Source organism: Bombina bombina, chromosome 9 (assembly GCF_027579735.1).
Source record: "Bombina bombina isolate aBomBom1 chromosome 9, aBomBom1.pri, whole genome shotgun sequence".
Classification (NCBI taxonomy): Eukaryota; Metazoa; Chordata; class Amphibia; order Anura; family Bombinatoridae; genus Bombina; species Bombina bombina.
In genome coordinates, this window is record NC_069507.1 from 252,044,335 (window position 1) to 252,070,947 (window position 26,613).

At 37.4% G+C, this 26,613-nt stretch overlaps 1 protein-coding gene across 1 annotated transcript in view; it reads right to left on the reverse strand.

Moving 5' to 3' along the window:
• Nucleotides 1-26,613, reverse strand: part of LOC128640533 (VPS10 domain-containing receptor SorCS1-like) — a 1,407,808-nt gene that overhangs the window by 581,003 nt on the left and 800,192 nt on the right. Inside the window, 1 exon segment of the mRNA XM_053693005.1 lies at nt 20,218-20,282. Coding sequence (XP_053548980.1) covers nt 20,218-20,282 — 65 coding nt within the window.

The window sequence follows — 26,613 nt, forward strand, 5'->3', positions numbered from 1 at the left end:
TTGGACATTATTGGTTGTATGGACTTTATTTTTCATCAAAAGGATTAATTCCTTTATCTGATTTCCCATGTTGATTATTTCATATTGCTGATTTGATGTTTTTATTTTTATTACTGTGATTAATTACCAAGAGCGCCCCCTGGAGGATTGGTGTGTTATTACACACTATGGCGTCTATTTATCAAGCTGTCAACCGCAAATATGCTGGAATTCCGCAGCGTATTTGTGGCGAGCCTGATTAGCCTTAGTTATCAAAGGCTAGAGACCGGCAAAAGTAGAATTTTGTGACGTAACATACAATCCGCTGGGCTCAGTCTGACACAGATCGATGGTTATGTCACTTCAGATGTTCCGAACGCAAGTTTGGCACAATCTGACTACTTTTGGAAGTTATCAAGATCCTACCAGGTACGCTCGCCACGTTTCCGGCCCAGCGTACCTGGTTTTCAATCCGCCACCCTGGAGGCGGCGGATGCCATAGGAATCAATGGGAGTCTTACAGCAGCGAAAGCTCATGTTCGCTGCTGCCCGATATCCCATTGATTCCTATGGTAGTGTCTACACCTAACACCCTAACATGTACCCCGAGTCTAAACACCCCTAATCTGCCCCCCCTACACTGCCGCAACTAAATAAAGTGTTTAACCCTTAAACCGCCACTCAAATAAACTTATTAACCCCTAAAACATCGCTCCCGGACCCCGCCACAACTAAATAAAGTTATAAACTCCTAAACTGCCGCTCCCGGAACCCACTGCCACTCTAATAAACTTATTAACCCCTAAACCGCTGCTCCTGGACCCCGCCGCAACTAAATAAAGTTATTAACCCCTAAACCGCTGCTCCCGGACCCCGCCGCCACCTACATTATATTTATTAACCCCTAATCTGCCCCCCCACACCACCGCCACTATATTAATTTTATTAACCTCTAAACCTTAAGTCTAACCCTAACCCTAACACTCCCCCAAATTAAATATTATTTAAATTAATCAAAATAAATTTACTATTATTAGCTAAATTATTCCTATTTAAAACTAAAAACTTACCTATAAAATAAACCCTAACGCCTAGATTTAGAGTTCTGCGTTAGGGTTAAAAAGCAGCGTTAAGGGGTCCTAATGCTGCTTTTTTACGCCCGCTGGTATTTAGAGTCAGGCAGGAAAGGGTCTACCGCTCACTTTCTTTCCGCGACTCCAGGCTACCGCAGATCCCCTTAAGTCAATTGCGTATCCTATCTTTTCTATGGGATTTGCCTAACGCTGGTATTACGAGTCTTGGAAGAAGTGAGCAGTAGAGCCTCTACCGACAAGACTCCAGCCGCAAAAAAAAGTCTGTAGTTAAGAGTTTTATGTGCTAACGCCGGAACATAAAGCTCTTAACTACTGTGCTATAAAGTACATTAACACCCATAAACTACCTATGAACCCCTAAACCGAGGCCCCCCCATATCGCAAACCCTATAATACATTTTCTTAACCCCTAATCTACTGCTCCGGACACTGCCGCCACCTATATTATCCCTATGAACCCCTTATCTGCTGCCCCTAACATCGCCGACACCTATATTATATTTATTACCCCCTAATCTGCCCCCCCCCAATATAGCCGCCACCTACCTACACTTATTAACCCCTAATCTGTCGACCGGACCTTGCTGCCACTATAATAAATGTATTAACCCCTAATCTGCCCTCCCTAACATCGCCGCCACATACCTACAATTATTAACCCATAATATCCCGCCCCCAACGTCGCCGCTACTATAATAAAGTTATTAACCCCTAAACCTAAGTCTAACCCTAACCCTAAAACCCCCCTAACTTAAATATAATTTAAATTAATCTAAATAAATTTACTATAATTAAATAAATTATTCCTATTTAAAACTAAATACTTACCTATAAAATAAACCCTAATCTAGCTACAATATAACTAGCTGATCGGAACAGCCAATAGAATGCGAGGTCAATCCGATTGGCTGATTGGATCAGCCAGTCGGATAGAACTTCAATCTGATTAGCTGATTGAATCAGCCAATCAGAATTTTCCTACCTTAATTCCAATTGGCTGATAGAATCCTATCAGCCAATCGGAATTCGAGGGACGCCATCTTGGATGACGTCATTTAAAGGAACCGTCATTCATTGTTCAGTCGTCGGCCAGGATGGATGTTCCATGTCGGAGGTCTTCAGGATGCTGCCGCTCTGCTCCGGATGGATGAAGATAGAAGATGCCGCTTGGATGAACACTTCAATCGGATGGAGGACCTCTTCTTGGCCCGCTTGGATGAAGACTTCTACCGGATGGAGGACCTCTTCTTGCTCCGCTTGGATGAAGAATTCGGCTCGGCTGGGTAAAGACGACTCAAGGTAGGGAGATCTTCAGGGGGTTAGTGTTAGGTTTATTTAAGGGGGGTTTTGGTGGGTTAGAGTAGGGGTATGTGGGTGGTGGGTTTTAATGTTGGGGGGGTTGTATTTTTTTTACAGGTAAAAGAGCTAATTACTTTGGGGCAAAAAGCCCTTTAAAGGGCTGGTAAAAGAGCTGATTACTTTGTAATTTAGAATAGGGTAGGGCATTTTATTATTTGGGGGGGCTTTTTTATTTTATTAGGGGGCTTAGATTAGGTGTAATTAGTTAGGGTTTTTTTTTTGTATTATAGATTAGTTTATTTAATTGTATTTTAGTTTGGCTAATTGTAGGTCATTTATTTAATTAATTTATTGATAGTGTAGTGTTAGGTATATTTGTAACTTAGGTTAGGATTTATTTTACAGGTAATTTTGTAATTATTTTAACTAGGTAGCTATTAAATAGTTATTAACTATTTAATAGCTATTCTACCTAGTTAAAATAAATACAAAGTTGCCTGTAAAATAAATATAAATCCTAAAATAGCTACAATGTAACTATTAGTTATATTGTAGCTAGATTAGGGTTTATTTTATAGGTAAGTATTTAGTTTTAAATAGGAATAATTTATTTAATTATAGTAAATTTATTTAGATTAATTTAAATTATATTTAAGTTAGGGGGGTGTTAGGGTTAGGGTTAGATTTAGGTTTAGGGATTAATAACTTTATTATAGTAGCGACGACGTTGGGGGCGGGAGATTAGGGGTTAATAATTGTAGGTAGGTGGCGGCGATGTTAGGGAGGGCAGATTAGGGGTTAATGCAATTTATTATAGTGTTTGCGAGGCGAGAGTGCTGCGGTTTAGGGGTTAATACATTTATTATAGTGGCGGCGAGGTCCGGTCCGCAGATTAGGGGTTAAAAAGTGTAGGTAGGTGGCGGTGACATTGGGGGGGGCAGATTAGGGGGTAATAAATATAATATAGGTGTCGGCGATGTTAGGGGTAGCAGATTAGGGGTTCATAGCGATAATGTAGGTTGCGGCGGTGTCCGTAGCAGCAGATTAGGGGATAATAATAAAATGCAGGTGTCAGCGATAGCGGGGGCGGAAGATTAGGGGTTAATAAGTGCAAGATTAGGGGTGTTTAGACTCGGGGGTTCATGTTAGGGTGTTAGGTTTAGACTTAGAAAGTGTTTCCCCATAGGGAAAGGAGCTGAACGCTGCTTTTTTGCAGGTGTTAGGTTTTTTTTCAGCCAGCTCAGCCCCATTGTTTCCTGTGGGGATATCGTGCACAAGCACGTTTTTTCCAGCTTACCGCTACCATAAGCAACGCTGGTATTGAGAGTAGATGTGGAGCTAAATTATGCTGAACGCTCCCTTTTCTGAGGCTAACGCAGCCATTCAGACAACTCGTAATACCAGCGTTGTCTTAAGGGTGCGCTGGAAAAAAAAGCCTCGTTAGCACCGCGGGTCTTTACTCTAAATATAGACGTAAGATCTACAATATAATTAATAGTTACATTGTAGCTATTTTAGGATTTATTTTTATTTTACAGGCAACTTTGTATTTATTTTAACTAGGTACTATAACTATTTAATAACTACCTAGCTAAAATAAATAAATACAAAATTACCTGTAAAATAAATCCTAACCGAAGTTACAATTACACCTAACACTACAATTAAATAAATTAAATTAATTAACTACAATTACCTACAATTAAATACAATTAAATAAAAGAAACTAAACTACCAAAAAAAAACCCCACTAAATTACAGAAAAAAATACAAGAATTTTAAACTAATTACACCTAATCTAAGCCCCCTAATAAAATAAAAAAGCCCCCAAAATAATAAAATTCCCTACCCAATACTAAATTACAAATATCCCTTAAGATGGCCTTTTGCGGGGCATTGCCCCAAAGTAATCAGCTCTTTTACCTGTAAAAAAAGAAATACAACCCCCCCAACATTAAAACCCACCACCCACTCATCGAACCCTACTCTAAAACCCACCCAAACCCCCCTTAAAAAAAACTAACACTACCCCCTTGAAGATTACCCTACCTTGAGCCGTCTTCACCCTGCCGGGCACAAGTGGACCTCCAGAGGGGCAGAAGTCTTCATCCTATCTGGGCAGAAGAGGACCTCCAGACTGGCAGAAGTCTTCATCCAGGCGGCATCTTCTATCTTCATCCATCTGGAGTGGAGCGGGTCCATTTTCAATCCATCCGACGTGGAGCATCCTCTTACATCGACGTCCTAACGAAGAATGAAGGTTCCTTTAAATGACGTCATCCAAGATGGCGTCCCTTGAATTCTGATTGGCTGATAGGATTGGAACAGCCAATAGAATGCAAGCTCAATCCTATTGGCTGATTGGATCACCCAATAGGATTGAACTTCAATCCTATTGGCTGATTGCATCAGCCAATAGGATTTTTCCTACCTTAATTCCGATTGGCTGATAGAATCCTATCAGCCAATCAGAATTCAAGGGATGCCATCTTGGATAACGTCATTTAAAGGAACCTTCATTCTTTATTAGGACGTCGATGGAAGAGGATGCTCCATGTCGGATGGCTTGAAGATGGACCCGCTCCAGATGGATGAAGATAGAAGATGCCGCCTGGGTGAAGTCTTCTTCCCGTCTGGAGGTCCTCTTCTGGCCGGATCGGATGAAGACTTCTGCCCCTCTGGAGGTCCACTTGTGCCTGGCTGGGTGAAGATGTCTCAAGGTAGGGTGATCTTCAAGGGGTTAGTGTTAGGTTTTTTTAAGGGGGGTTTGGGTGGGTTTTAGAGTAGGGTTGGGTGTGTGGTCAGTGGGTTGTAATGTTGGGGGGATTGTATTTCTTTTTTTACAGGTAAAAGAGCTGATTACTTTGGGCAATGCCCCGCAAAAGGCCCTTTTAAGGGCTATTTGTAATTTATTATAGGGTAGGGAATTTTAATATTTTGGGGGGCTTTTTTATTTTATTAGGGGGATTAGAGTAGGTGTAATTAGTTTATTCTTGTATTTTTTTTTTTTTCTGTAATTTAGTGGGGGGTTTTGTACTTTAGTTAGTTTTATTTAATTGTAGTTAATTTATTTAATTATTTTAATTATAGTGTAGTGTTAGGTGTAATTGTAACTTAGGTTAGGTTTTATTTTACAGGTAAATTTGTCTTTATTTTAACTAGGCAGATATTAAATAGTTAATAACTATTTAATAACTATTGTACCTAGTTAAAATAAATACAAAGTTGCCTGTAAAATAAAAATAAATCCTAAAATAGCTACAATGTAATTATTAATTATATTGTAGCTATCTTAGGGTTTATTTTATAGGTAAGTATTTAGTTTTAAATAGGAATAATTTAGTTAATAATAGTAATATTTATTTAGATTTATTTAAATTATATTTAAGTTAGGGGGTGTTAGGGTTAGACTTAAGTTTAGGGGTTAATAACTTTATTATAGTGGCGGTGGTGTAGGGGGGGTAGGATAGGGGTTAATATGTATAATGTAGGTGGCGGCAGGCTCCGGGAGCGGCGGTTTAGGGGTTAAACATTTTATTTAGTTGTGGCGTGCTCCGGGAGCGGCAGTTTAGGGGTTAAACAATTTATTTAGTTGGGGCGGGGTCCGGGATCGGCAGGATAGGGGTTAATAACTTTATGTAGGTGGTGGCGGTATAGGGGCGGCAGATTAGGGGTTAATAGGTATAATGTAGTTGGCGGCGGGGTCCGGGAGTGGCGATTTAAGGGTTAATATATTTATTATAGTTGTGGCGGGATCCGGGAGCAGCGGTTTAGGGGTTAATACGTTTATTTAGTTGCGGGGGACTCCGGGAGCGGTGGTTTAGGGGGTAAAACAATATAGTATAGTGTGGGTGCCTAGTGACAGTATAGCAAGAAAGCTGCGAATAAGCCTAAGAGCAGCGAGATCGATGACTGTTAGTTAACAACAGTCCGCTGCTCATCGCCCCGTACTTGGTGCATGGCTTTTTGACAGCTTTCTTGATAAATTTGGTGAACGTATTCAGGTCTGCAGCGGCGATGTTAAGCGAACTTAGGCAAGCGTATTGGGGCCGTCGAATGCAGGTAAGTAGACAGCTTGATAAATATAGGCCTATATCTTTATTTTTGTGATTAACACAAATGTGACTTTAAACAGACATGAAACCAAAAAACTATTTTATGACTCATATAGGGTTTAAAAAAACCACATCATTTCAAAAAGCTTATTAATGAGTCTTATAAAAAAGCTTGCACATCAAGGTCAATATTTAAACCTAGTAGGATTACATTTTTCAAGTCAAATATCCATTCTGTCTCCTTCTGCCATAATAATCGCAATCCATTATGATGTGTTTTTTTAAAAAAAATAATCAACTAGTTTGTTATAATTTTATCTCTGTCTATTATTCTTTTTCTTTTTAGTTTTCCACCTGTTTGGTTATATGCATGAATGTATGATTTTTTTATCTATATGTATATATTCATAAGCATTCATTTATATGAATTTGATGACATTTGTTTCATTAAGATGACCATTAGAATATTGATGTCTTAACAGCTTTTATGTATTTAGATGTATTAATGTATATAATGTTTTAATGTCCTCAATATTTTTACTTCCTAAATGGACACTCTAAAACAGATACGCTACAGTTAGGAATTATTGCTCTTGAGAAAGCCCGGGCGTACTTTGGGTAAAACGCGTTGAGCTATATGTCCACTATAGGCCCCCATAGTAGGTTGCTCTAAGGGATGCAAGTTGAAGCTCGGACGCCTGTGAGGATCGTCACTATCAACAAAAAATACTTTTAGCTTGTAGTACAAGCGCTATTTCTGTTGCGCTTATAAACCTGATATTGCTAGCTCGCAAACGTTAGTGTGCCACTTGTAATCTAGCCCTAAATGAGCTATCCCATCCCTCCCAAAGTATTTAACCCTAATAACAGAACCCCAATACTCATTCACTTTAATAGTGAATCCTTTCCCTAAAGTAATTAACCCTAACTGCAACTATCAACACTGTCATTAGCTATAAAGTCTGACCATACCCATAATCACTTAAATTAACCCTAACTGTGACTCTCCCATTATGAATCCGCCTCTCTAGCACACTCTCTTTCTCCCCCATGTCCCACACACCCACATAATGCACATTCCAAATAAATTCAATTTTTTTAAGCTTTAAACTTCCTCTACAATATTTCCTCCCAATTGGTAATAATCCCTAAAAACGAACCTCTGTAACGCTAAATAAAAAAAATCCACTTTACTTCTATTATCAAATTTGCTCCATTCTCTCTGTATCCTTTGCTGATGGAGCAGTGCACTATTGAGAGCTAGCTATACATGTTTGGTGAATCAATGACAAGAGGCATATATGTACAGCCACCAATCAGCAGCTAGCTCCCATAGTGCATTACCGTTCCTGAGCCTACTTATGTATGCTTTAAAACAAAGGATAAAAAGAGAATAAACCAAATGAAAAAACAGAATTAAATTGGAAGCTGTTTAAAATTGCATTCTCTATTTGAATTATGAAAGAAAAATGTTGGTCTTCGTGTCCCTTTTCTTGTTTGTGCTCTTGTGCCCTTTAACAATGATTTGCATTGTAAACGAGTGATACTCAATCAGATGAAGTGGTGCCTTTCAGAACAATAGCACATTTAATCTGAATAATTCACTAGAAAAGAGCTGCTTTGAAAAATCTGCTCAATTTAAAAAAAAAAAAAAGACTTTTATGTGATCTATCCATTTATGGGAAATTAAATTTTGAGTTTAGTGTCCCTTTAATTGATGGGAATTACAATCAGAACAGCAGACAAAACAACAAAATCTTTATTTCTTTCATTACCAAGTTTTATAACAATAATAAAAAAATATTTAGATTTTTTTCTCAAAATAAATGATTGTACATATGTAATAACATATAAATATTTTGTAGACTGTGAAATAGCCACGGGTGCCAACTCTCAAGTCCAGTTTATTCCTAGTGATTGCTCCCTGGTAGCTAATTATCTGTTGTTCCAACGTAATCATCTGCTGTCCTCTCACAGCCATCAACAGAGACCACATTTGCACAAAACAGATTTGTTTTATGAGATTCTCTGATAGATAAAATACAAATGTTAGACACCTAATTCTTCTTCATTATGTTTCAAACATGTTGGCCATAAGAAAGAACCTTTTGCCTGTTACCTTGTTTACATTTTCTGTTTTCTCTGTTTTTCTGTTTCTCTCTCCCACCAATGCCCCACAGGCAGTGTAGTTTTTATAGCACCTTCATGTTTACCTATATTTGTTTATAACCAGAAGTCGTGAGCATACATTTTTATTATAGATGTAATATAACAGGAATAAACAGCTATTTCACATGATGAAATAAAGGCAAAGGAGCTATCCGTAAACAATTGAACGCATTAAATCAGGTAAAATGTATAATTAGGAGCTAAGGACATGCATTTGTTTTGTTACAAATGTCTAAGAAAATACGGATATCCATTTTGCCTTAATGAAATGAATATCCAAATGAGAATAACAAATAGAATTAATGAATATATTTGTTATTCTTTCAATTAGGGGCATTAATTATTGATAGCCCACGTGGGAGTCGTTCTAATCCTCTTCTTCTTCATTGACTACAGTTAATGCTCCCCAGCACGCTACAGGTACATTAACATGGTTGATCCCTTCTTCTTTAGCTCAGGCAGTGGACCTTCTTTACAGAGTCATGGGCCAAACTAATAGGAGAATTGGGCCCTGGACTCTGTGAAGAGGGCTCTGATTAGCACCCCCCGCCTGCCTTAAAGGAAAAGGGATCTGCCACACTGTACCTTTAGCGCTCTGGGGTGCCTCGCTAATAGGAATTTTCAATAGCGTGGCCCTGGAGTCTATGAAGAAGAGGAATAATGTGCTCCCCAGTGCGCTACAAGTAAGAATCAAGGTGATAATAGAAAAAGGAATATAAATGTTGACAAAAATTCAGTATTCAGTTTGTTTTAAACTAACCAATTACCACATAGTGCAGCACATAAATGTTCTGAAAATCATTTTTTTTTTCAAAATATCTGTTCCAAATTATTTATCCAAAACAAATTATTCAGTGCTGCACACATTATGTACACTGGCCCTTTAAATAAAGTGAAAATAGTAGTTAGTGCTAGCACTGCAAGCTAGCAGCAGTACAAATACTCTACATATATATATATATATATAAAACATTTTTTTAATGAGGTCAGGATTGACAAGAAGTTAAGCTTATGAGGCATATTTAAGAAATGTCTTTCGGACCTGATCCGACAGTGCGTATCAGGTCCGCAAGACATCGCTGAATGCGGAGAGCAATACGCTCTCCGCATTTAACATTGCACCATCAGCTCACAAGAGCTGCTGGTGCAACGCCGACCCCTGCTGACTCGCTGCCAATGGGCCGCCAGCAGGGGGGTGTCAATCAACCCGATCGTACTCGATCGGGTTGAATTGTTGGGATTCCTGTCCACCTGCTCAGAGCAGGCGGACAGGGTTATGGAGCAGCTATGTGACAAACTGTTCGAATGTTGTCTGCCTTATTTCATTTAAAGGGACACTGAACCCAAATTTTTTCTTCCGTGATTCAGATAGAGCATAAAATTTTAAGCAACTTTCTAATTTACTCCTATTATCAAATTTTTTTCATTCTCTTGGTATCTTTATTTGAAATGCAAGAATGTAAGTTTAGATGCCCATTTTTGGTGAACAACCTGGGTTGTTCTTGCTGATTTGTAGATAAATTCATCCACCAATAAAAAAGTGCTGTCCAGAGTGCTGAACTAATAAAAAAGCTTAGATGCCTTCTTTTTCAAATAACGATAGCAAGAAAATGAAGAAAAATGAATAATAGGAGTAAATTAGAAAGTTGTTTAAAATTACACGCTCTATCTGAATCACGAAAGAAAAAAAAATTGGGTTCAGTGTCCCTTTAAGAAAATAGTTTTAGCATGGCATAGGCTCTGTTCGTGTCAGGGCATTGATTTTACTTTTTCAGAATGTCTACCTATAACTTGTAATCCACAATTTTCTCCAGGTATTAATCAAAAAGTATTAAAATCTTGGGATGAAAAATGTTTAAAGGGACAGTCTATTCCAAAATAAACTTTCATGATTCAGATAGAGAATGTAATTTAAACAATTTTCCAATTTACTTTTATCACCAATTTTGCTTTGTTCTCTTGGAATTCTTAGTTGAAAGCTAAACCTAGGAGGTTCATATGCTAATTTCTAAGCTTTGAAGGTCGCCTCTTCTCTCATTTTGACAGTTTTTCACCACTAGAGGGTGTTAGTTCACGTTTATCATATAGATAACACTGTGCTCAAGCACGTGGAGTTCCAGTGAGCAAGCTCTGATTGGCTAAAATGGATGTCTGTCAAAAGAACTGAAATAAGGGGGCAGTTTGCAGAGGCTTAGATGCAAGGTAATCACAGAGGTAAAAAAGTGTATTTATATAACTGTGTTGGTTGTGCAAAACTAGGGAATGGGTGATAAAGGGATTATCTATCTTTTCAAACAATAACAATTCTGGTGTAGACTGTCCCTTTAAGTTCAGTGAAGCAACTATTGGATGAAAACTATCATATGTGTTCAGCTGAATCACTTTTTCATCATTATGAGATAACAAGGTCGCACATGTTTTCAATACATTACTTATCCTCACAGAAGTGGTTCTTTCCACCTTCAGCCGCATGGTCTGATATCAAACTCTGTATACAAAAATGTATTACTGGTGACGCTTCAATCTCTTTGATGTATGACATTATGCTGACAAAGCAAAGTTTACTATTTGGATAAGATTTGTAATTTCTGGTTACTAGTTATTCCCCTAATAGACCATGAAAAAACTAAACAAAGCTTTACTGCTCTTATTAAGTGACAATGTCTATGAAACTTATTAACAACTATTATCTATCTCCACTTAAAGTATCTAAATTCTATCCTGCAAAGCCTAGTGGTTGTCCTCGTTGCTGTAATGTCACAGCTGACCTGTTTCATATGTTCTGGCTATGTCCCAAAATCAATCAATTATGGCTGAAAATGATATATTGGTTCAATAATCTGTATAAGATTTCTGCTTCTCTTTCATTAGAAGATGTTTTTTTATTAATTGTCACTTGCAATTCTAGAGACAGTTATTGGATACCCATTTTAAATACTATTATTTTGACAGCTAGAGACTTCATAATAAAAAAGTTGGAAAGCTAATAGGGCCCTGGGTGTTGCTCTTGTCCTTAGGGGCATTCAAGAGCAAATAGTTTTTGAATCATATTATCTTTTGGATGCCTCTGAGAAAATAATTAAAACATTTTTGGGGGGGATGGCTCCCCATTATTAAATCATACCCTTCTCCTCTCCAAAAACAGATTCTTTTTCCATTTTTATCCTCTACCAGTTTTTCAGAATTAGTTTTACTAGATATCTTCCCATCTACATGGATTACTAATGCTGTAGAGATATATTGAAGAGTATAGCAGTAGAGCGCGGGGTACTCCATAGGATTGAGCTGTATAGGGAGGGGGATGGCAGAGGCAAAGACTGGTTTGTTTTTGGGTTGTTTCTTTTCTTTTTTTTTTTTTTTCTTTTTTTCTTTGGATTGTATAAATAAATTCTATATATTAGTATGCCTTATTTTTAATAGATTAGGTATGAAATCAATATAATGAGTACACTATATAAGATGATATCATATATTGGCTGATTTACTAAAAACCGTGATCATGTATTCTGTATATTGTTTGTTCTTGTTTTTGTGTTGTTTTTTATTGTATATCATATACACTGGAATATAAATTAAAACATTTTTTTTTCTCAAAATGGTTAGAATTTTGAATGCAATTTTGAAATCAAATTGCAAAAAACAAAAACAAAAAAACAACAACACAAATACGTGAATATCATCTATTTTGTTATGGATTTTTTTCTGTTTTATGAAAAACCTACAAGTCTTGTTTATTCTTTAATATGTAATAGATTTCCCTTCAAAATATATAGCAAACCTCCTTCTCGCTTGCCTAATAGATTTCTCAAATTCAGACCATGAAATACTTAGTCTAATCCTTATAATTCCTCTGCAAAGCATTTAAATTTATTTTTCAAGGGTTTTTCAATTTAAAGCCACTTAAATTCATTGTAATATCTTAGAATAATCCACTTATTGCAAGTACAATAAGGATTCTTTAGAAAGCTAAGATTATGTTTGAAGTCTTGTCGGATCCGGATAGAGGCTTACGCTATCTATCTATCTATCTATCTATCTATCTATCTATCTATCTATCTATCTATCTATCTATCTATCTATCTATCTATCGTCTGTCTGTCTATCTGTCTGTTGTAGATATGTATATTGCCCATAATCATTAATGTTTTATTAATTTATTCTTGTGTTTAATTGTTCTAGATGGCACTGTATTATAATATGAAGAACTTTTGAAGGTTACCTACATATGTGGACCTATAGGGGTCAATTTATTAATGTGCAAGTGGACATGATACAATGTAGCGTAAGATGTCCGCTGCACATCGATAAATGCCGACAGCAAACACTGTCGTCGTTTATCATTGCACCAGCAGGTCTTGTAAACTGCTGGTGCAATGCCGCCCCCTGCAGATTCGTGGCCAATCGGCCGCTAGCAGGGGGTGTCAATCAACCCGATCGTATTCGATCGGGTTGATTTCTGTCCGCCGCCTCAGAGCAGGCGGACAGGTTATGGAGAAGCAGTCTTTACGGGGCATCAAACTTCGTACGGAACTTGATAAATTGACCCCTTAGAATGCACATTTCAGCTCAGCACTTAGTAACAATATTTACAACTTTAGACATGTATGTAGATCAATGTTAAAGCCCTTTTCCTGCCGTTTTAACACCTGAGACCTCATATATTTGAGCCCTTATAACTTGAATGTATTTTTTTAAAATAGTTTTTATAAAACAGTTTTAATTTAAGTGTAACTGTACTGTTAAAAAAATGTATTTCTGGGGGGCGGAGCTAGCTCTGGTACTGAGCGGCCGCATATCATGGTAGCTCTGTGCATATTATATATAAAATAAGTTTTGTGACTGTTCAGATTCCTACACTTTGTCAAATTTGGTGACCTAGAGGCTTTGAAGACCTAGGTAGCTTAGCAGAGAGCCTATTTGGCTGGCAGATCCTGTCTCTCCAATACTAAACCTTCCACTTAACACCCCTAGGAGCGGCTATCTTCCCACGTGGTGAACAGGGTACAAATCAAAACAAAGACTCCCCACGATAACGGCTTGATCATTGGCTCTACAGGCTGTGGAGAAGCATACTGCTCTCTTAACTACAACGTGAGCTCTCCATACCAGGATCATCACGATGCATGCAAGGAGCAGTCTTCACAATCTCCCTCACTGCTTAGGGCAGACAGTAGCTGGTGCAAAGCATAGTATGGGTGATAAGATAATGTAGATGCAAGCTATCGATGGACAGTTACAAACCCTATTTGAGAGGCACTTTCAGAGGCTCCACCAGTTGTTGACGGACTGTTTTGTCAAAGATCTGGAAGCACCTGAGGAAGAAGATGTTGGATCTCCTGCCCTGCGACTCAAACTCTCCATACCTGATTCTGAAGCTCCCCCTAACGATTCCTTTTCTATACATGACGACAACGATAACAAAATAACTCACGATGTGGCTCTGATGCTACAAAAGATCCCAGAAGGCTCGAGAGAAGAGACCAGGGTGCTAGCTAATGACCCAGATCAGTCACATATATGGCCTAGTACACCGGGCTTCATGGCTGACAGAAGGCAGCAGGTTAAGCCATATAAAAATAATACCCGGGTGGTGATCTCAGGTCCTACATCCACTGCAGAACCAGACAGTCAAACATCCATTGTCGAGGTAGTAGTCAGCCTCATGCAGAAGCAATTGACTACTTTGCCTGGAGACCCCTTCAGCGGCACCTCTCTGGTATACGGCCCACATTGCAGAGACCCCACTAGAGCTACTTTGAAGTCTGGAGTGGTTTAGAACTGTTCATCCTCCACCCAGTAACCCAGATATTCTATCTCCGTTACTCATTAGGATATCAGGAGTCCGGGCTCTCGTGGATGCTCAGTTAGTTCCTAATTCAGGTTATACGCCTTAAACATCAGTCTATCTAGATCAGCATTTACACACTCACAGTTAATCTTTATTACTTGACATATATACTCTGTTCTTGGTTGAAAGTTGGTTTTGCAATCACTGTTTGTATCTCAGGTAAAGTGTATGAGATTTATGTGCCATTATGTATCGAATACAACACTACCTGAAACGGATTACATCTCTTCCTAATCTGCTACCTAGATATCATTTAGCAGACACACGTGCTAATGCATACTTGCCAACTGTCCCGTTTTTGCCGGGACAGTCCCGGAATTTGGGACCGGGTCCCGGGCATTTAAATGTCCCGGACTGTCCCGGCAAGAGTAGCAGGCAGCTGCAGCGCTTTTGAGTTATCTAGCGCAATCCCGTGTGTTTGCCACTCTGAGCTCCATCTCCTTTGAATTTTTCATTATCGTGCTGTCAGCACTGCGACGAGCACACCAGTGACGTCACCAGGCATCTCACGTGACCACCCCGCATTGCCGCTCACTAGAGCAGTGCACTACTGAGCCTTCCAACACACGCGGCAGCAGGAGGCACTGTCTGACAGAGCTGAGTCTGAGCTGAGAGTGTCTGTGTTGCACACCCTAAAAAAAATCATCTGCCTGACTTAGTATAGAGACAGCCGATCTGGACGAGGTGAGACTCAGCCCTAAATGAACCGGCTGCAATAAAAAGTTTTAGCCAACTGTTGATACACCGTGAATCACCAATGAATTATTTAAAAATATTAATAAAACAAATATTCTGTGACTTTTGACTACTTGTCAGACTTAGTCTGTTATGCTAGAAAAAAGGTTAATAAAAAATGACAAATTGTAAACTAACTGTGTTAGTAACAGAACCAGCAGCAGGTAGATATTAATTCCCAAATCTGAGGGGTAATTAAAAAAATGAAGTAAAGCTTCTAAATTTTTTAATTAATACCCCTGATATCAGCAAATGATCTGCCACTGTTATATACAGTTTATTTGTTATATCTGCTGGTACAGATATTTTTCAGTAAAGCTTCTTAATTTTTTAATTACCCTGGCTTATATTAGCAAATGATCTGCCACTGTTATATACAGTTTATTTGTTATTATCTGTTGGTTCTGTAAGTACAGATATTTTGCAGTAAAGCTTCTGAAGCTTTACTACAAAATATCAGTACTTACAGAACCAACATATTAGATAATGACTAATAAACTGTATATAACAGTGGCAGATTTATATATATATATATATATATATATATATATATATATATATATATATATCAGCCCCATAACAAATAGGCGGAGCTAAATTATGCTAATTATGTAGGTTTGGTAAAGTGGGCGGTACTTTAGGGCAGGGGGTGTGGTAAAACATTTCATGCAAGTAATTGATAGCTGCAAAGTGTCCCTGGAAATTTTTTTCAAATGTTGGCAACTATGCTAATGCAGAACTAACTTCTGACTACCCTGCTATTCTAGGCCCAGATTCCATGTGACAATTGTAAGATTTGATGGCTCTGAGTCTGGGACATTTCTCTTAGGATACTGACAAAGTGTGAATCATAGATACTACTGATTACTATGTTATTTTGTTTTGTTTCTTTTCATTTTATTGGAATTTATTCATTTTGGGCTGGTAAGGATGTGATACCATGGGGTAAATATTTTGTGATGTCTTACATATCCCTGCACACTATACCTACTGGCCTTGTATACACCAGGCAATAACTCAGAAGTCTCTATAATGTTTGTATATATGATATATTGAGTTCCATAATCGATGGCTTTATATACCCTTTGTAATTCTAGGTTTTCCCCCTGTTATCTTGCCCTCTATCTGTATAATGGAGAACCCAGGAGAGTCCTAGATATTTCTCGGGCTAATTCATATTATACTATTCTCAGTGTGTTGTGATATTCCCACCCCCCATATACCATAATCGTGAGGATATTAGTATATTTTAGGGTATCTATCTTTGGATATATATCTAAAGGGTTAAGCACTGTACTGCCCATACCATATATACCCCTTATTTGTCTACCAGTCTAGCATTTTAACTAGCTCCACCTCCCCTCCCTTCCCCTTATTTCATTTTGAGCGGCTCTTGCCCGCTGAATTTCCCTTCCCCAAAAATCCATTAAGCTAACCTCCCCTTTGCCTTAACTCTTTTTCTTTTGTTTTTCGATTAGATAACCCTCTTCAGGGTTTTTCACTGCAATGTGGGGACTATACTTACTCTTCCTTTACTATAAAAAAAGAGGTTCTATTACACCCTATATAGAACATTTTCTGGACTCTCCGGTTCATTTGATACTAGATTATTTCTCCCACCTACTAGCTCTTCTTTTGCAGCATAGTATATCCTCTTACAGACGGGTGAAGTGGCAGACTATGCCACATATTCTATAAGCACATTGTCCATTCTGTTTTAAAAGTTTTCCAGAATGTTTATCTAGAATTATTGTAGATCTGCCTTTTCGCTATGTCTGCACGTTAAGAGTCCTTGTCTTATCATACTGTTATTATTGTTCATGGGTATCTCTGTATGTAACATCTTATAAAACCTCAATAAAAAATTGTTTAAAAAAAAAAAAAAAAGTATTTCTGAATTTAAGCTAATCCGCTGTGCATTAAATTTGATTGTGCTCAAATGAACGCATTTACTTTCAACTCGTAATACACAAGCTATTTTTGTTGTGTGCAAAGATCTGAGAAATACCCCATATCGCTCCTGCGCTACAGTTAGAGCGCCACTCATAATCTAGCCCTTTATAATATGTAGATCAAAACAAGAAATAGATTTACTTATGCTGCATAAACCTACTTACTTTTTATTATTAGTTGCACTACTGCTGTCTTTCCCTAATGTGGAGGTTTCAGAGCTACTCTCTGTAACAGGTGACATATGCTGGGAATTCCCTTAGGTACTGAATGAGCATGTCTATAACATTCACGTGCATGGAGGCCATTAATCCTTGAGGAATCTTAGCTCATGCGCAGCTTTGACACAAATTTTTAATTTTTCTTTTAAAGGGACAGTATACACTCATTTTCATATAACTGCATGTAATAGACACTACTATAAAGAATAAGATGCACAGATACTGATATAAAACTCCAGTATAAAATGGTTTAAAAACGTACTTAGAAGCTTTCAGTTTAGCTCTGTTGAAAAGGTAGCTGGAAAGCCCACTGCAAGTGGCAAATAAGACACCCCCCCTCCCCCTTCTTTTGCATATGAAAAGACCCTTTACACAAACAGGAGCAAGCTGGAGAAGGTAGCTGACGGTATTCACATAAAACTTTGGGGCTTGGTTAGGAGTCTGAAAATCAGAGCAATGTTATTTAAAAATAAGCAAAACTATACATTTTTTTGTAAAAAAAAAACTTTATGGGCTATATAAATAGATCATCTACAAAACATTTATGCAAAGAAAAAATGAGTGTATAATGGCCCTTTAATGCCGTACGGCAAGGGCTTCAATTGGCTATTAAAGGAACATTAAACACTTTGAGATGGTAATATAAAAATGATAAATCATATATATATAAAAAAAATCTGCAATATACTTTCATTATTTATTTTGTTCCCTTTTCCTGTAATTCCATTCTGAAGTAGTGAGCTTTTCATTTCCTGTTAGAAATAGAAGTGCATAATCTATCTATCTATTGGGTTCTTGTAAAGCACGGCTATTCCACACAACCATTGGCTACACACTCTAGTGACCTATTTATAACTGTCCCTAATAGGCCACAGCAGAGAAAGCAACCTAAGTTACAACATGTCAGCTCCCCTTGATTTTTGGACACTAAAACTTTACACTATTTTGTCAATGTTTAAACAGTTAATTAAACTTTAAAAAAATACATCTACCTGTTATTCTCAGACTAATCTTTTCTCTGAATGCTTCATTCTATCTGGCATTTATTTAGTGTTTAATGTTCCTTTAAAATAAACTTCACCAAAAAAAGCTTGATTTGCAAAGGGCAACCAGAGCAATGATCTGATTTGTAAGTAATATTAGACAGGTAGTTGTAGGCAGAATACAGGTGACTTTATGAATGCAACTCAAACTTAATAATAATGAGTATTTTAATGGTTCATAGTTGCTAATACAAATTTACCATCACGTTAAATCATTACTTAACAGGGTAATCATATGTTAAAAAAATATTGGTCAAATTATATACAGTATTTAAACTGTGAAACCTGTTCTAAAATAATCATAAAGCAGAAACATATTTAAGTATAAAAAATAAACATTAAAGGTTTAACATTTTATTTCTTTGTATTAGATTTTTCTTAACCTTTAACATAACCTTTATTCATGTAAAATATAGTTTTATATGCTCAAAACTGTTCTTTATTATTCCAGATATAATTTGTTTAATGTAATTTAAGTGAAAAGATCACACAGTTTTTACATTCTATATGAGAAAGGAGCAGTCAAGCGCACATATATTTTCTGTGAACAAAAAGGCAACTTAGCTTTGTATTTTAACTTGGGGATCAGTGCTGACATCTGGAGGATATGCAGGGAGGGATTTATAATAAGGTAGAGTAGGCATTTGCCTACATGCGCCCTCCATTGAGGGGTCCCTGTCTCTTCCTATTATAAATACCGGTCAGTCGGGGGCAACCTTAACTAAGATGGCTGCTGGCAGTGAAATAACTGTACTGTGCATGTTAAAGTTGCTGTGAGTATTACACATGCAGGGCACCACATACCCCTAAGCATGTGCAATGCTTTTAGCTGCCTTAACAAACATGGTCGACGTACACGGGCAATGCTGTTATTTTACTGTCGGTGGCCATCTTAGCTAAGGTTGCCTGCACAGCGGTGAGTGTGGGCCGCCTCAGATTTTGGTGCCTACAGGCACCTGGGCTGTAAATCTGACCCTAAGCATATGTATCCTCTTATGTATACGATCCATGCACATTCTTGATTGACAGGAAAACAGTAACATGTGGCTACAAGTAGAGTCCAGGGTTCATTATCTTGTGTTTGGCCACATGCTAAAAATAACACACAATCTGGTATTCCAAGGGGATGGTTAAAAACTCTTAACAAGGCAGAACCTTTTTTAGCGCACCTTTAATGGATAACGCAGGGAGTGCTATTAGCGTTCTCATTGAACTTGTATTACAAGCATTGAGTTAAGTGTTGCGTCCAAGTCCAAACTAAAATTTAATATTTAGCTTATTTTGAGACCTGTTGCAAACCATTATTGTTACCAGTATAGCGCATTCACCTTCTCCTTAGAGTACCCTCTGCTTAGCGAATAGCGCGCAATTTGTTTAGCACACTAGCGATATTCAACATGAATTTTACTGTAAGGCCATGTAGAAGCCTATTATGTGCGTGATTTAGCACATGGCACGTTATCCGACATGCAAATGTTAGTGCTCTCTAGGTTGAAAGATAAAAAATGACCTTGAACTTGTTATATGAGTGTAAAAGTAGAAGCGTAATTGATTTCTCCCAAGTGTTGATGCACACTATCGCTAATATTATTGTACTCCACTTTTCTTCTAGCCAATGATGTGCACATACAAATTATAAGCTTGCAATGCTTAGACATCACCAATCCCAGAGTTAAAAATCAAATAAAAAAATCTAATGATGTTTTAATAATGGCTAAGGCAAGCAAATTATTTTGGTGTTATGGAGACCAAGAATACTGAGCTCTAGAATATCTCTTCCTTATGATTATCTATGCGAATACAGCAGGATTGTATTTTACTTACGTCCTTCTATAGTTTTCGTCTCCAGGTGTACAAGGTCAGCATCTCTGTTAGAAATGGTCACAGTCCTAAAAAGCAAATTTTATACAGAGATGAGTAAAAAAAAAATGTTTTCATTCAAATCTTATTTCAAAGACTAATGTGCGATCTGTTTCCTCCGCTCCTTATTTGCAATTAAGCAGACACAATACATCAATAGAACATTACTGCAAATTAGCCTCTATTAACACAATATATCCGTGGCATCTCGCTGTTATAAAATTACACTACATTTGTCATTATATTACGCTGAATAAAATGAGATGCAACACATATATCTATATTTCACATTTCTCTTATGGTTATTGGTAGATTTATTTTGTTTGCACAACAATTTCAGAAATGTAATTCCCTTACCAATGTGAGGCTCCTGTATTAATAATACAGAAATGTGACATCTTCAGCTTTTAGTAATTAAATGACAACAGCAGCCACTGGGGCCTATCTATCAAGTTCCGTATGGAGCTTGATGCCCCGTGTTTCTGGCGAGCCTGCAGGCTCGCCAGAAACAGCAGTTATGAAACAGCGGTCACAAAGACCGCTGCTCCATAACCTGTCCGCCTGCTCTGAGCAGGCGGACAGACATCACCGGAAATCAACCCGATCGAGTACGATCGGGTTGGCTAACACCCCCCCTGTGTCAGTCCCCAACCTGTGCCCCCCCTACACCGCCGCCACCAACTTTATACTTATTAACCCTCAATCTGCCCTCCCTACACCGCCGCCACGTACATTATACTTATTAACCCCTAATTGCCACCCCCTACACCGCCGCCACTATATTAATTTTATTAACCCCTAAACCTAAGTCTACCCTAACCCTAACACCCCCTAACTTAATTATAATTTAAATAAATCTAAATAAATATTCCTATCATTAAATAAAATATTCCTATTTAAAACTAAATACTTACCTATAAAATAAACCCTAAACTAGCTACAATATAACTAATAGTTACATTGTAGCTAGCTTAGGGTTTCTTTTTATTTTACAGGCAAGTTTGTATTTATTTTAACTAGGTACAATAGTTATCAAATAGTTATTAACTATTTAATAACTTCCTAGTTAAAATAAATACAAATATACCTGTAAAATAAAACCTAACCTAAGTTACAATAACACCTAACGCTACACTATAATTTAATAAATTCCCTAAACTAAATAAAATTAAATACAATTAAATAAAATTATCTAAAGTACAAAACCCCCCACTAAATTACAGAAAATAATAAACAAATTACAAGATTTTTAAACTAATTACACCTAATCTAATCCCCCTAACAAAATAAAAAGCCCCCCCAATAAAAACCCTACACTTAATTACAAATAGCCCTTAAAAGGGCCTTTTGCTGGGCATTGCCCCAAAGTAATCAGCTCTTTTACCTGTAAAAAAAAATTGCAAACCCCCCCAACATTAAAACCCACCACCCACACAACCAACCCTACTCTAAAACCCACCCAATAAGTATAATGTAGGTGACGGCGGTGTAGGGGGCGGCAGATTAGGGGTTAATAAGTATAATGTAGGTGGCGGCGGTGTAGGGGGCGGCAGATTAGGGGTTAATAAGTATAATGTATGTGGCGGTGGGCTCCGTGAGTGGCAGTTTAGGGGTTAAACACTTCATTTAGTTGTGGCGGGGTCCGTGAGCAGCGGTTTAGGGGTTAATACATTTATTAGAGTTGCGGTGGGCTCCGGGAGCGGCAGTATAGAGGGTAAACAGTATAGTATAGTGTGGGTGTTTAGTGACAGGGTACCAATAAAGCTGGGAAAAAGCCGAATAGCAGCGAGATCGATGACTGTTAGTTAACAACAGTCCGCTGCTCATCGCCCCGTGCGCAGCTTTTTGACAGCTTTTTTGATAATTTTGAGAATGTATTCAGGTCTGCGGCAGTGATGTTAGGCGATCTTAGGCGAGCGTATTGGTGCCGTCGAATGCAAGTAAGTTGACGGCTTGATAAGTAGATATCAGTCTGTGAGATGGTCCAGCCCTGATACTCCCCTAAAGCGCTCAGCCTCACCAGTTGCCATTTTAAGGGATATTTGTAATTTAGTATAGGGTAGGGAATTTTATTATTTTGGGGGGCTTTTTTATTTTATTAGGGGGATTAGATTAGGCATAATTAGTTTAAAATCCTTGTAATTCTTTTTTTTTCTGTAATTTAGTGTTTGTTTATTTTCGTAATTTAGGTTATTGAATTTAATTGTAATTAATTGTAGGTAGTTTAGGTAATTAGTTTAATTATAGTATAGTGTTAGGTGTAATTGTAACTTAGGTTAGGGTTTATTTTACAGGTAATTTTGTAGTTATTTTAGCTAGGCAGTTATTAAATAGTTAATAACTATTTAATAACTATTGTACCTAGTTAAAATAAATACAAAGTTGCCTGTAAAATAAAAATAAATCCTAAGATAGATAAAATGTAACTATTAGTTATATTGTAGCTATTTTAGGGTTTATTTTATAGGTATTTAGTTTAAAATAGGAATAATTTATTTAATTATGTTAACTTTCTTTCGTTTAATTTAAATTATATTTAAGTTAGGGGGGGTTAGACTTAGGGTTAGACTTAGGTTTAGGGGTTAATAAATTTAATATAGTAGCAGTGAAGTTGGGGTCGGAAGATTAGGGGTAAATACATTTAATATAGTTGTGGCGACGTTGGGGGGGGCAGATTAGGGGTTAATAAATATAATGTAGGTGTCGGCAATGTTGGGGGCAGTAGATTAGGGGTTAATAAATGTGATATAGTTGCGGCGACGTTGGGGGCAGCAGATAAGGGGTTAATAAATATAATGTAGGTGTCGGCGATGTTGGGGGCAGTAGATTAAGGGTTCATAAGTATAATGTAGGTGTCAGGGATAGTGGGGGCGGCATATTAGGGATTAATAAGTGTAAGATTACGGGTTTTTAGACTCGGGGTTCATGTTAGGGTGTTAGGTGCAGGCATAACTTTTCTTTCCCCATAGGAAACAATGGGGCTGCGTTAGGAGCTGAACGCTGCTTTTTTGCAGGTGTTAGGTTTTTTCAGCCAGCTCAGCCCCATTGTTTCCTATGGTGGAATTGTGCACGAGCACGTTTTGCCAGTTTACCGCTACCGTAAGCAACGCTGGTATTGAGGTGAGATGTGGAGCTAAATTTTGCTCAACGCTCACTTTTCTGAGGCTAACGCCAGCTTGCAGAAAACTCGTAATACCAGCGTTGTCTTAAGTGAGCGGTGAGAAAAAAGGAGCGTTAGCACCGCACAGCCTTACAGACAAAAACTCGTAGTCTAGACGATAGTTAGTTACAAGAAATAATATAGAGATGTGATATAATGTCAATAAACTATTGTCAGAACAGAGACATTACACTGTATACAACTGATGCAATTTTGTAGCAATTAACTATGGCAGACTGTGTTTTAAACAGATGCTCATCCACCCACACTCCATGTAATCTTAAAGGGATAGGAGTTATGTGTAATGATGAAAAAACTCTGCAGTATACGTTCATTGTTTAATTTGTCCCCTTTTATGTAATTTAGTTGTCTTATGTAATTTTCAAAATTTAAAATGCACTTTGTTGACTGCTGAAGGCTAAACCTGCTACATAGATGTCCCTTATTGGATTTAACGTATAACTGCAAAACAATGCATTTTATAATAAAAGTACCATGGCAGTGGCTAGGTTTGTTGTCTGTATACTAAAGACAAGATTGGCTACTCCAAATAAGGGAAATGGTTGGTAGATTTCTAAAAATATCAGACAGAAAGATAGATGATAGATGGATAGATAGATAGATAGATGATAGATAGATAGATAGATAGATCTGCATTATGGGTGGAACATAATGGTTCAGGGAGTCAATTGGTTCCCTGAATATATCATGAATATGTTGAGGATAAAATAATTAATCACAGAATTTAAAGAACTATTTTTTTAACTTGAAATTCTTCAACCCCTTGGCTGCCAAAAGGATTAAATTAAAATACATTCTTGTCTGCCTTGTAGTTTGTTCCTGCGTTTATAATAAAACGTTATCTCTATAACAATGGGATTCTGTATAACAAACTGTCAGTGAAATAGAGATATCCCAAAGGAAGTACAATGAATGGAGATCTTTGACTATTTTCTTGAGACAAACTTGGAATATTCCTTATATGTTCTCATTTCGCCTACAGCAAATCTAGGCTTATGAACCAATATGACTGCACAGTGGTTGGAATTGTGACAATTCATTTTACAGGGCAGTTTATTTGTAAGAATTTACCATTTACATATTCATATTGTGATTTAACTGCTGCAAATTCTGACCTATTTTCTTGCGTGTGTTTTTTTGTATTGCATTTTTTTTCTCACAAGCAGTTACTATAATAACATTTGAAATCATTAGAAGTTTTGCTTTGTTCTTTTTTGTTGTTATATTTTTAGATCCCTGAAGGGACCAAGAACACAACATAAATAATAAGCAAGAAGAAACTAGTCAACCTCTTATATACATTGCTGATCACAAAAGACAAGTCAGAAGTTGCATTGCAGGATCTGCAGAGAACAACATTTCCTGGCAGTCAAAAAATCCCCTGTGTAACTTACCAGCCAGCTTTTTAATTTGAACAGTGGAAACCAGTCGTATTACTTTGAATCTTAGCCCAAATCCATATCTACCATGTATAACATCTCTGTTTGCCATTATGCGGCTCTACGCTACTACAGCATCAAATTGCATCAACTGATTCATTGCCACATGTCATTAAAATACAATTTCAGAGTGCCTCATGGACTAAGTTCCTTTTCAATAGAAATATGGAGAATGGGGAAGCTTAAGATAAATGATTATAGTTATTTAGTGCTGCATAATATTATTACTTCATTCTTATAAAGCCTTGGTAATGTACCCAGTCGTTGCCAATATAGACACAATGCCCTCTGGTTCCTATAATATAAGACATGTAGTGACAGCAGCAATAGCATTAATCTAAGTATAATTGCATTTGGTCTTCTGGTGTCTTTACAGACTCAGGGTGTTTTGGCTTGAGGAAAGAATTTAAAAAGTTAAAGTGAAATAAGAACTTTATTAGGACATTGTAGAAAACTAGAACAAGAGAATATTTTTCATCACTTCTTACTGAAGAGACTAAAATAAAATAAACATATTGAGCTGTTTTTCTTTAAGTTACAAAGTCAAATTACTGAGTTATGTCTCATATATATATATATATATATATATATATATATATATATATATATATATATACAATGCATACAAAATCAAATCTGTTTTTAAAAGCATTTAAAACTACTATTTCTCCAACATTGGTGTGTCCGGTCCACGGCGTCATCCATTACTTGTGGGAAATGTTCTCCCCCACAGGGAAAGGCAAGGAGATCACACAGCAAGAGCTGTCCATATAGCTCCCCCTCTGGCTCCGCCCCCCAGTCATTCTCCTTGCCGCTCTGAACAAGTAGCATCTACCACGGGGATGGCGAGGAGTTTGTGGTGTTAGTTGTAGTTTTTTATTCTTCTATCAAGAGTTTGTTATTTTAAAATAGTGCTGGCTTGTACTATTTACTCTATAACAGAAAAGTGATGAAGATTTCTGTTTAAGAGGGCTATGATTTTAGCACAAGTAACTAAAATCCATTACTGTTATCACGCAGGACTGTTTAAACAAGAGAACTTCAGTTGGGGGTAACAGTTTGCAGACTCATCTGCTTCAGGTATGACTAGTCTCCTTCTAACAACACAGGCTAATGCTAGATGACAGTCATTTTTCCCCTCAGGGGAAACGGTAAGCCATTTTTCTTTCACCTCAGCAAAAAAGATAACAGGCTTCCCCTTTTTGTTTTTTTATGTTGGTAGACACTGTTAGGGGCTAAATCGATTGGTTTTTATTACAATATTATACCATTTGAAATATTTTATAAGCTCACATACACTTGGGAACGTTTTTTATTGATCTGGCTTGTTTTAGACACCTAAATCTAGTCAGGAAGGCCCCTTCACTCTAGTGTGCTGAGGGAGGAAGCCTCATTTTGGCACTTCAGCTGTGCAGTTGAATTTCAAGGCAGTGCATGCAGATTCATGTGAGAGGGTCCTGTGGTTCAGAAAGTGACTCAAAAAGGCTTTTTTCTGTGAATGGTGACCCCTAAGGAAGGTAAAAAGCTGCAGCAAGGCTGTAGCTGGGATTGTGGTGTGTAAAAATGGTTAAATCCAACAATTAGCTCCGGTTTGCTTGTTTTAAGAGCTAGAGTCTCCATATTTGCTGTGCAATACTTTCTAAGCATTAAGACACTGGGGTCCAAATTTCAGAAAAATCGGATATTGCCTTCATAGTTTTTTGAACATTCAGAAATAAATGTGTCATTTTATTATTTAAA